This window comes from Hetaerina americana, unplaced genomic scaffold (assembly GCF_022747635.1).
Source record: "Hetaerina americana unplaced genomic scaffold, ioHetAmer1.1.p SCAF_4, whole genome shotgun sequence".
NCBI lineage: Eukaryota > Metazoa > Arthropoda > Insecta > Odonata > Calopterygidae > Hetaerina > Hetaerina americana.
In genome coordinates this window covers 81,731,552-81,744,413 of record NW_027286985.1, presented here as the reverse complement: position 1 = coordinate 81,744,413, position 12,862 = coordinate 81,731,552, and the positions used below count along the sequence as shown (strand labels likewise).

Sequence of the window (12,862 nt, the reverse complement as noted above, 5' to 3'; positions counted from 1 at the left end):
AAATTATCTAAATATCTGTATATCACATGACCTGGGCTTATTTAACATGGCACCAGCAACTCCAACACGATTGGGGCAGAAGTATTGCTGCACTAGAAAAAATATGCTTGACCCTCAAAAATTACCCTTAAAATTTGTTAAAAATAATTACTCTATCATTCATATCTTCTTACAATTGAATTAGAGCTACTTTTTGTCTAAATCTTTTCTGTGGCATAATTAGTTTTTGAGATGTTTAAGAGATTTCTGTTAAGTACCTCACCCTATAAAATTATGCACACACGTGCGCGCGCACACACACACACACACACACACACACACACACACACACACACACACACACACACAGCACACACACCAACATATTTGCATACAAACCAGCAAACTCACAGATACAACTGCTAACTTGCTTATACATACACATATAGGCATGTATTTAAAAAAATATATGTTTGAAAGCCATTATTCCCTCTGGTGATCACGAATGCATTTAGCTGAATTCATTATGACCATTCTGTCCCTGAGAAAATTCGAGCACCAACCAGTTCAGTAACCAATCTACTTTTTAAAAAGTTGATACTCCAGTCACCATTTGATGTAACTTCACAGATGAACTGGCTTCTATCAACTTTCCACATCTGGCTCAAGGAATATCTATGGCAAATGAAAAACATAGGGCTATCAAAATATGTACTCAGTAGCTCCAAAAATGGTTTGCAGTTTTAAAAGAAACCAATATTTTTTAAGATAATGAAGCTTTGAATGATCAAGATACTTGATTAGCTTTTGAGTTCAATTCATATCTGATGAATCTTTTACTAGAGGCATGCCTAAAAAGTATTTTCAAGATTTAATGAGTCGGACTGGTGCTAATATGAAAGTCATAAAATTTGAATTAAAAAAATATACAACTATGTTCAGCAATAAAAAAATCCCTGAATGTCCAAATGGAATATCACAGGAAATGAGATCTTCTGCATAGATTCATGCACATGTAAGCTAATTCATTGCTTACACACAATGAAACAAAATGTAAATTTATTAGTTTACTGAAGATACCTGCCTAGTAGTTACCATGTAAAGAGTACTGAAATACCTAGAGAGATAGTTACTTGGCTTAATTGTTTTAAGTTTAATGATAAGTACAACATAGCATAATCTGGATAAAACTAATTATATCTAGGCTACACTAGATTTTGAAATCATTTACCTCACTTAAAATAGCCCAGTTGTCACTCTCACTATGGACCTTTAATCGAAGTGCTTGAAGGGGTCCAAAGCTCTTACTAACATTACCTTCAGCAATTCCCATCGAGTCAAATTTGCCTGTAAGAATTAAGAGAGAAATAATAACAATTTTCACTTCAAGTAGTGAGAAACTACAACTATACACAGAATTGAAGAATAAACAATCATAATAGAACTAAACAATCAACTGTTTTACTACTTGATATTTGTTCTGTATTATAACTTGGCTACCACATATGAACATCAAGAGGACAGACACAACAAAACAGGTAGAAATATATAGATGGTTACGGTATCAGGAAAATCACTTAAATAGATTATAGATTCTGTGAACAAAACAAATAAATCTAACTGGAATACAATACAGACACCATAAGTGAATAAAATAGCAACATGTACCCACCTGTTTTTCTCTTTTATCACAGGGTAATTGCTCTAAAATGGCTTTCTCTAACACTCTGCCTATATGTGCCAACCAACCAAAGAACCCACCTGCCCATCAGCTAGCCTTCTTGCTTTTTTTTATCTCTGTACAAGTTCCCATTTGCACCAGGGGTATGCACTGCCTGCCTGCAGAGCACAATCAGACTGCCTAGATTAATAATAACAAAACTATATTTGCTCAAATCATCGTTGCAACTATAGATTTCGGGGGTTTAAGTTTGCCTATGTAGCTTTCAGGAGGCCTAAGCCTCCCCGGTAATGGTGTTTTTGAGATTGAGTGAGACAACTTATGAGTCCCGTATGTTCTCACTTTGGACACTGTGTCAGTAGATGGGAAAGGAGCCTCATTCTTAGGGATGAGCACACTGTGAGGACATTCATGACTCGCCTCCAAGGAGAAGAAGGACGCACTAAGAGGAGCTTGAATTATTACTGTGCCTGGCCTCTTCCACTTGAGACACACATGTGATATTCTAAAGAAATGTTCTCATTCATTTGCTGACACCAGGGATATCCCAAAAATATGGAGCATTGAGCCAATACCAGTGATTTAGACATCTGAAACTTGCTTAGATATATAAGAAAGAGACTTGTTATTTTTATTTAATTTTTTTTACTTAATGTCGTAATTCTTGAAACTTGGGAAATATTTGTTTGACTTTATAATGAGTTGTTCAAAATCTAAACTTACAAAATTGTTCCAAAAGAGCAATTATCATAACAAAATGCACATAATTTTTCAGGACCAGTGTTCAGTTGTGCATGTTAACCATTTCATTACATTTCACAGCTAAGGATAGGCCAGCTATGACAATATACCAATTCTGATCCACATCTATGGGATATGGAATCATTTTTCAGAAATTTTTAAATGGGAATAGTCATTGTGACTGATGTTCAAGGGTTCTCTTTCAATTCACCTATGTGCCCTCAGTACCTTTTAGTTGACCTATTAAGACCTAGATTGTCCGCAAACCTACATCTTGTAATAAAAAAAATAATCATCAAAAGGTCCATACGAGGTCTGCTCAAAATGTATTGCAAATTTTGATATTCCGTAGGTTACATATATTTGATTTTCCATTTTTTTGCAGCGTTATGTAGGTACTAATGTCTCTCACTTATGCCAAAAAGTTAGACCATTTTCAACATTCAGTTAATTGCTGACAGCTGTTTTGCTTGGATGTGTTTCGGCTTGTATTCCACTTTTGCCTGTTCCAAAAAATGGATCAAAGAATCTGCATCAAATTTTGTGTGAGAAAAACAATTAAGTAAGCGGACCCATTCCAAATGTTGACTGCGGTAAATAGAGAAGCTACCTTGGACTGAAGCAACATTTATCGATGGTACAAAATGTTCTCAGAGGGCCGAGAAGATGTGAACAACGAAGAGCATGCCGGATGTCCGGCACATCAACCACAGATGAAAACATTGATGAAGTGAAGAAAATAGTATTGGCCAATCGTCTAATCACCGTTAGAGAAGTTGCTGAGGACCTAAACATATCGATTGGCTCATGCCATTATCAATGATTTGGACATGACACGGGTTGCCATGAAATTCATACCTCACTTCGGGCTCAATTTCGACCAAAAACAGCAACGCGTTAACATTGCCAATGGACACGTTCAGCCCAGTCCACAATGATCCAAATTTGCTCCAGAGGGTCATAACTTGTGTAATACCTAATCCTGGGTTTATGGTCATGACGTGGAAACTAAAGCTCAATCATCCCAATGGAAATTGCAGCATGACCCAAGACCAAAAGAAGCACAGTAAGTTCGGTCGAATGTGAAAGTTTTGCTCAAAATTTTCTCCGATTGCAGGGGTGCATCGTGGTGCATCATGAATTCTTGCCGCAGGGTAGAATGGTAAATAAGGAATATTACCTGCAAGTTATGCACAATTTGCACGAAGCAATCCACCACAAATGCCCGGATTTGTGGAAGAACAAAAATTGGCTTTTGCCCCTGCTCACACATCATTACTGGTGTGTAAATTTTTGGCCAAACACTAAAAATAATTTTTTGAAGTGCTTCAAGGATTGGAAAAAACGTTGGCATAAGTGTATAATATGTAATGGGGATTAATTTGAAGAGGACAAAATAGATATTCATGATTAAATAAATAATTTTTGAAAAAACACAAAAGTCGCAATACTTTTTGAACAGACCTCGTACATGCTCACATAATTTTCTTTGAATATACCTTGCATATAATTTTACTTTTTTTTCTGGAATAAAACAGATTATCATATTTTACATTAACTTATATGCAAAAAATTGTGTCACCAAATGAGTGTTTCACTTTGTGAGAAAGATCAAGAAATTGATTATGTGATATTATGAGGTTCCACTGTACTTTGCCCCTAGATTTCAGAGTACATTATGTTTCCTTAATAGCTTAAGTGGTTTGAGCGTCGGCCTGGTAAATCGAAAGACCCGCGGTCCAAGTCCTGGTCAAGGAAATACTTTTGTGCTTGTGATCTGCTCAATTCCACTTTCCCCACCTCTCCTGTGTTTGTCCTTTATGTGTGTTCCTATACCTTTTCCTTACATCTATTTCCGTGTGAATGAATATTTGTTTGCCACATGATGAATTTTCGTGTTTGAATGTGTATTTGACCAATGTGGCTCGTCTCCTTATTCTGGCTATGCGTGCCATGAAATGCACTGTTCCGATCATTTATGATGTTGTATGATTGCTATACTACTGTCCTTTCTACAAGTATGCTTTCTATTTCTCCTTTGGTGGGAGAACAGCTCCCTAACGCCATCTCTTGGCCAAAGAATTGGTGCACTTGGTTGCATTAACCTCCCCCCCCCCCGGATTTCAGTGTAAATCATGTTTCCTTGATAGCTCAAGTGGTTGGAGCATTGACCCGGCAAGTTCAGATCTGGTGGTTCAAGTCCTGGTCAATGAAATATTTTTGCGCTTGTGATCTGCTCGATTCTGCCTTCCCCACCTCTCCTGTGCTTGTCTTTATGTGTTCCTATCCCTTTTCCTATATCCATTTCCATGTGAATTAATATTTGTCAGCCATATGGCAGGTTTTTTTATACATGTATATGTATATACTCGTATACATAAATAAATATATATACACACACACATATATATATACATATATATATATATATATATATATATCCTCCCCGGACTACAACCTTGACGTGGTGGAAGGGCTTGTGCGTTCCGATGACCCCTAGAGCTGTGCTGGCGGGAGTAATAATTATTGCTCCTGGTAGGGTCACCCATGCCAGATAGGTCGAAGGTTAGGAGCCAGACGAAAGGTAGTCCACGCAGCGTCTGTTCCTCAGTGAGGCGGCTGCAATGGCGTCTGACCCCAGTGGGGCGGCCAGTAAGTGATGGTGTCACGTTAAAAACACTATTGAGGAAGGCAACGGGAAACCACCTCAATTATCATTCCCTAGAAAAATATGATGGACAATAGAGGTATTTTGAGTCCTGGCAACCACGGGGCTCGGCCCAATCGGCCGTGTGTCGTGCCCGGCAGCGGGGGAGGCAAGGCTTCCGCAGTCGTCATCCCACGAAACCCTTGCAAGGGAAAACCAGCAGCAGCAGGACAGAAGACGCAGGAGAAGAAGACAAAATTAGTTAGAATAGGAACGTGGAATGTTAGGACAATGATGAGGACAGGGAAATTGGAGAATGTTAAGCGAGAGATGGAAAGGGGAAATATAGATATTTTAGGTCTATGCGAGGTGAGATGGAAAGATAGCGGGGATTACTGGAGTGATAAGTATAGAATAATATACAGCGGTGGGGACGAGAGCCAACGAGGGGTTGCCATAGTATTAAATGAAGAGGTAGGAAGAAGCGTAGTCAACATAGAGCAGGTAACGGATAGAATACTACTAGTGGAGATAAAAGCAGAACCGACGAACTTAGTTATTATTCAGGTATACTACCTTGATCAAAAAGTTCCCGGAATAACCACCGTGTGGCGCTCCCATCGTTCCGATTTGAGTTCTGTTTTTTTTGTTAAATTGGTACATCTGTTGTTGATATTCCCTTTAAATCTTAGTGTCATAACTTGACATTTGCAAAAGTTACGTAGCCAAGAGTACATCTATCTCTGTGTGTGTTGGCGATTTTTTACAATTGCAGAAATGGATTTAAATTTGCAACAACGAACTTGTATTAAATTTTGCGTAAAAAACGGATTTAGTGGCGCACGGACGTTGGAAATGTCGGAAAAGTGTTTCGGCAACGATTCTCTAAAAAAAACGGTCGTTTACCAGTGGCACGAGCGGTTCAGAAGTGGTCGTGAGTCAATCGAAGATGATGAACGCAGTGGCAGACCATCGACATCGAAAGTCGGTGAAAAAATTGATAAAGTAAAAGAAATGTTGGTCAATAACCGCAAATTAACCATCAGAGAAATAGCGGAGGACTTGAACATTGCCTATGGATCCGCCCAAGACATTGTGGTTAATTATTTGGGTTTCCGTCGTGTATCAGCAAAGTTGGTGCCAAAAGACCTCAATTTCATGCAAAAAAGAGACCGTGTTGACGTCGCAAAAGACATGATTTGCGAGGCTGAATCCGATCCCACATTCATCAAAAGGATCATTACTGGAGACGAGACGTGGGTTTATGAGTACGACACGCAATCCAGACATCAGGCAAGTGAATGGCGTTCACCAAATGAGCCGAGACCAAAAAAACCACGTCGTTTTCAGTCAAAAAAGAAGGCAATGCTGACGGTTTTCATGGATTACAACGGTGTAGTGCATCATGAATTTTTGCCAGAAGGCCAGACAGTAAACAAAGAGTATTATTTGGGCGTTATGAGACGTTTGCGTGAAGCAATTCGCCGAAAGAGACCAGAAATGTGGGCAGAAAACTCGTGGATTTTGCACCATGATAACGCACCGTCGCACAGTGCTATCATTATTCGTAATTTTTTGACGAAAAATGCAACAAATACCATCCAACAGCCACTGAATTCACCTGATTTGGCTCCCTGTGACTTCTTTCTGTTCAATCGAGTTAAAAAACCATTACGGGGAACGCGTTTTAGCAGCCGAGAGGAAGTAATGGAAAAATCGCAGGAAGCACTGATGGACATACCGAAAACCGAATATAAAAAATGTTTCGAGGATTGGATCAAGCGCTGGCATAAGTGTGTTGCAGTCGATGGGGATTACTTTGAAGGGGACAATATAGATTTAGATGAATAAACTTGTATTTTTAATTTTCTGAATAAATTCCGGGAAATTTTTGATCAAGGTAGTACATGCCACCGAGCAACCATAAGGAAGAAGAGGTCGATAAGATATACGATCAGTCAGAGGACATGATCGCGTGTGTTCCTGCAGGGAAACATTTGATAGTGATGGGGGATTGGAATGCGACGGTAGGCGAAGGAAGAGATGGTGATGAGGTGGGCGACTACGGTTTGGGCACGAGGAATGACCGCGGGGAGAAAGCAGTTGAGTTCTGCAGGAGACAGGGGTTAGTCATCACCAACACTTGGTTTAGACACCACAAAAGACGCAGGTATACATGGAAAATGCCAGGTGACTCAGGAAGATATCAGCTAGATTATATCCTGGTTAGACACAGGTTTAGGAATAGTGTGATAAATTCCCACAGCTTTCCGGGAGCGGATGCGGACTCAGACCACAATTTAGTTGTTATGAAATGTAGCGTACGTTTCAAAAAGATAAGGCAGGGGCGGCGAGTTAGAAAATGGAATGTAGAAGCATTAAATGGGTTGAAAAGGAAGGAATACAAACAGGCGGTAGAGAAAATCATGGAGGATGGTAAAGGGCTTATTACTATCGAAGAAAAATGGGAAATGATTAAAAAAGGGTTGTCTAAAGCCGCAAAAGACACTATTGGAACCGTTAACGCTAAAAGGACTAGGAAACCATGGATCACGGATGAGATGATTACAAAGATGGATGAGCGGCGAAAATGGAAGAATATAAATACAGAATTAGGCAAAATGAAGTACAAAGAATTGAACAATAAATTGAGGCGGGCAACAAATAAGGCAAAAGACGCATGGTGGAAGATGCAGTGCGAGGATATGGAAAGTCTCCAGAGGAAGGGTGAAATCGGTGCGCTGTACAGCAAAGTTAAATCGTTATCGGGAAGTAAGAAAGGAAGAGCTATGCTAAGAGTTAGAGATAAGGCGGGTAAGGTAATAGTTGACGCAGGAAAGATCCAAGAGAGATGGAAGGAGTATATAGAAGAACTGTATAGTAAAGAACTCAGACCAACACAGTTAGACATTGAAAAAGAAAATGACGTAGAGGAAGACAGCTTAGGTCCAGGCATACTAGACAATGAGATAGAAAGGGCATTAAGGGAGATGAAACTAAATAAGGCCGTGGGGGTAGATAACATTCCCGTGGAACTTTTAAAATGCTTAGGGAAATGTGGGAGGAAGAGGCTATATGGGCTGATCCGTAGTATTTATGAGGAGGGAATCTGGCCGGAAGACTTTGTGAGATCAGTTTTAGTTCCGATTCCGAAAAAGGTAAAGGCCATGTCATGTGAGGACTACAGGACAATTAGTTTGATATCCCACGCAGCTAAAGTTGTTCTCAGGATCATAAACAAAAGGATAGAGAGTAGGGCAAATGATTACTTAGGGGATGATCAGTTTGGGTTTAGGAAGGGGAGAGGTACGCGTGATGCCATTGCAGTAATGAGATTATTAATCGAGAGGAATATAGAACACAACCAGGAGGTATTTGCCTGTTTCGTAGATTTCGAAAAAGCGTTTGATAGAGTGAATTGGGAAAAACTAATGAGTATTCTGCAGAAAATAGGAATAGATTGGAGGGAAAGGAGGCTAATCCGCAACCTGTACATGTCTCAGACTGCTCAGGTGCGGGTGGGAAACGGGGAGTCAGGATGGGCAGTGTTAGGAAGGGGTGTAAGGCAGGGTTGCCCATTATCACCGTTGCTGTTCAACCTGTATGCAGAGGAAATGATCAAAGAGGCATGGGAAGAACTAGAGGTAGGAATGAAAGTGGGCGGGGGATTCGTAAAATCAGTTAGGTTTGCTGATGACCAAGCTTTAGTTTGTCAGTCAGCCAAGGGGCTGCAAGCATTGCTGAGTGAATTGGAAATTCAGTGCGACAGGTATGGGATGAGAATCAACATTAATAAAACAAAGGTTATGCGATTTTCTAGAAAGAAAAAGGCCAAGCTTAACATTAAAATAGGAGGGCAAAAACTAGAGCAGGTAGAACAGTTTTCGTATCTCGGTAGTGTTTTGGACCAACACGGTCAAAGTAGTAGGGACGTAAGGAGAAGAATTGCGCTAGGCAAAGAGGCTTTCACGAGGAGGAGGGAGTTGATGACGGGGACTTTGAGTAAGGATGTTAAGAAAAGACTCGTAAAAACTTTGATATGGAGCGTAGCTATGTACGGCGCGGAAACGTGGTCATTGAAGCAGGAGGATAGATGTAGACTGGAGGCTTTTGAAATGTGGCTGTGGAGAAGAATGGAGAAGGTGAAATGGACAGAGAAGAAAACAAATGAGGAAGTACTTGGTATGGTGGGCGAAGAGAGGGGTTTGTTGGGAGCAATCCTATGGAGGCAGGAAAAGTGGATGAAGGGGGTGTTGACCGACAGTGGGATGTTGAAGACTGTGATAGAGGGTAGAATGTTGGGCAAAAGAGGAAAGGGAAGGAACAGGATAGGGATGTTGGACGGGATGAAGGGCGGAAGAAATTACTCAGAGATGAAGAGGGACCTGGTGTAGAGTAGAATTTAGGGTTGTGTTTTGTTAGTAGTCACAAAATATTTGTTTGGTAGTTGTGTCCATCGAAAAAACTACCTTAACCGGTAGATTACCTTAAAAAAAAAAAAATATATATATATATATATATATATATATATATATATATATATATATATGCATATGTATATATATACATATATGTCGCGGCAGTCCAAGGGTAGAGAGTTAGACTACTGACCAGTGGGCCCAGGTTCAATTCCCGGGCAAAACTCTCTGGGCACCTGTAGCTCCACCCAAGCTACGTGATTTTTCAGGTATCAGATCTTCCTAAGAAACTATTACTGGCACAGGGAAAGGAACTGGCTGTTGTGAAGTGGCTCAGTACTATTTGGCAACATCCAAACAATAAATAAAAATCCTCTTGAGATTGGGTGAGACACTATACCTTTTCCTTTTAGAATTAAAATGGACATTTTTATATACTATGCATCTGGCTCATGCATTTCAGTTTGAAAGATAAACTTTTTAAATTCTCTGCCAATGGAAATATTTTACAGATATCTTAAACTACATCTTTACTAGGGCAACTTCCACCTTTTTCCAAGATCCAAAATTTGAAAATTCATTCCAGTTATGAGCTATATATTTTGTAAATATCGTAATGATAAATAGATAATATGTTTTTCATACCAACAGTAACATAGCCATCATCTTCAAGCGTAGGAGCAGCTGATCCAGAGCTACTTGCAGTGACTGTATATGACAGAGGTAACAGTTCAATGGTTGTATTATAGAATCTGTCTGAGGGATGCTCTGCATTTCCACTACGAAACAGGAACCTAAAGAATGATGAGAATGGCCAATTTAAAAGACAATAATTGAAAAATAAACATTTTTGCAACAGGTTGAATTTGATACATTCTGAAACACAATGAGAGATCATCTAATTAAAAGAACAGACAATGAAATTCTTCAAAGCATTACTTATGACCGTATTACTGGCAAGGCATGCGGACAAACTTCTTTATGGCATGAAGTCAACATTTTATACTTATTCAAAAGTAAAGCCACCAAGGACAAGAGAGAAAGGCGAAATTTGAGAAGTAAAGAAAGAGAGAAAGTAAGAAATAGATAAAAATTAATATCATTATTGATGAGTAATCTGTGAATTAATTTGTCCTGTACTAACACTTCTATAGCTAGTAGTGAGGGCACCATTGCCTTCCATTTATCATAGGTCCTTATTGAACTGCCACTAAAAAAGTAAGCTATATTATAAACGTTTGTTGGTAATATGTGGTTGGTCTGGTTTGTTGGTAGGTTGTATATGGTAATAATATTAATTTTGTTATCCAGTATTTATATATTTTTCTAGACCATGGTCGAATTTCACTTGTTTTGGATAGACACATGAAAACATAGAAACAGAAGGTGTGAAGACTTGCCTATGGCAACTGTTACTTCAAAACCAACATAACATACTTAAAAGATACTATATTGAAATTTCTACGATATCGTGAATAAGTAAGATGATGCCACAAATATCTTAACCTATAAAATATGCATGCCATGTTTCAAGTACAGTTATTTACTCTTGTATATTGTCATTTACCAAAACGTTTCATGCACCTTATCTTTTCACAAAAATAACTCTTTTAGGTTCATATGAAGAGAAAAGAAAATTTATCACAGCAATAAAAAATTGCTCAACCTTTTAAGTTGAACAGGGGGGGTGAATTTGAAGGTTAGTGTGTCCCCTGGTTGAGGAAGGAGGCCCCAGAAGAATGTCTCGCCAGCATAAGCCCTGGCCAGAGTGTAGCGGCGATATGCCTTCATTCGTCCTCCATTAATAGCTGCTGGTGGGTTTTCAGATGCATGTGGGAAGAAGAGTGGAACCTTGCCAAAATGCCTGTCCTGTAAATAAAATGGGTGATGATTATGACCTGATGATTTATACCAGCAGAGAGGCATAAGAAAAAGTCCTACAGTGATGACCCTTGTAGGTAACAATAAAAAAACAGCAAAAGGCAAAAACAATTCTCCTTAGGCCTCTTCAATGCAGAATTGGTTATGGCCACACCAACTTACCAAAATCATTCATATGAATTATTTTCTGAATGTACAGCTGAGAGTCCTTCACATGACATGGTTTCAGAGGTAGGCCTGAGCATTGCCTGCTGATGTAAAAAATTTCTATCATGGCCACACCAACAATCCGACTCACAGCTGCAGAGCCAAATAGAACCACTAGATAAAAGAGGTCTTAAGTGAACTTAAAATTTCTTTGCCCCATTAAAACATTAATACAATGCATATATAGATAAAATATGACAAGAAATGGGTTCAATTACTTATTTTTCTTGGATAAGTTTTCAAAAATAAAATGGATAAAGTTTCCTTAAGCAGTCGGCAATTACAAAACAGGGGCCTTTTTACATTTTAGGTTTAAGCATTGTTAATGTGTGATTTGAGACTTGTTTGTTTAAGTTGAGGGTGTCAACAACATAGTGCATATATATTAGTGATATAAACCTGACAAAGTTAATAAAATAAAAGACTTGATACAATATATACAGTTGTAAACAACACTTGCAGCTTTTCTGGTTTGAGAATGATCTTCAAGTAAAAGTTTCAGTGCCTATTATAATAACAAAATTACGGAGGATCTGTCTGGATCAGCCTTATTTTCTCTTTGTAGAGAATTCAAAAATTTCCAATGACATATAGCAGACAAACACAGAAGAGGCATGAATGGATAACTGTAATATCAACTCTGGATTTCCCTTTTAATGCCATAATTCTTAAATATTACACCAACTAGCAACCACATTTACTCAACCTAGCTAACCAAAAACTGTGCACTTCATCCCACACACTAAAATCAAATGATGGGTACTTGGTATTACAGCTAATTTGCAGATTTGAATGCCTTTATGTTTTTGTCTCATTCAGAGTTTTACCCTCTGATTAAATAAAAGTCGTTTCAATTATTTCAGTGTTCCAAAGAAACTGCGGGAGATGCCGCAACAGTAACTTTTAACGGAGTCATCTGCTAATGTGCATTTTAATGCAACAATTACAGAGTGTAAAAATCATTTGCCTTGACCGGGATTCGAATCCGCATCCCTCAATGTCCGGTCGAATGCATTAGCCAATTAAGCTATCAAGGCGTCCTCCGTCCTCTTAAACTCGACGCCTCGATTACACTCTTGAAATTGTTGCATTGAAATATACTCCAGTGTTGTTAAATTATTCCAGGTTCTCATTCAAAATTCCAATTTGACTTTTCATTCAGGAGGTAAATCAAATTAGCACCAAGCATGCAAACTACCTAAACTCTTACAGGATAATTTTCATAAATCTTTTCTAATTAGGGGAATCTTCAGCAGGGAATGCAAAATGTAGAAAAACAGCCATGACAAAAAAGATATTTAATATGAA

At 38.7% G+C, this 12,862-nt stretch overlaps 1 protein-coding gene across 1 annotated transcript in view; it reads right to left on the bottom strand.

Annotated features, from left to right (window-relative positions):
• Window positions 1–414: 414 nt before the first annotated feature.
• The window catches only part of Mgat4a (alpha-1,3-mannosyl-glycoprotein 4-beta-N-acetylglucosaminyltransferase a), a 59,666-nt gene continuing 47,218 nt past the window's right edge, over window positions 415–12,862 (bottom strand). Inside the window, exons 10-13 of the mRNA XM_071590249.1 lie at window positions 11,133–11,335; window positions 10,112–10,260; window positions 1,211–1,326; window positions 415–654 (exon numbers count right to left, since the gene is read on the bottom strand). Coding sequence (XP_071446350.1) covers window positions 625–654; window positions 1,211–1,326; window positions 10,112–10,260; window positions 11,133–11,335 — 498 coding nt within the window. The 3' untranslated portion in view covers window positions 415–624. The remainder of the gene's footprint in view (window positions 655–1,210; window positions 1,327–10,111; window positions 10,261–11,132; window positions 11,336–12,862) is intronic.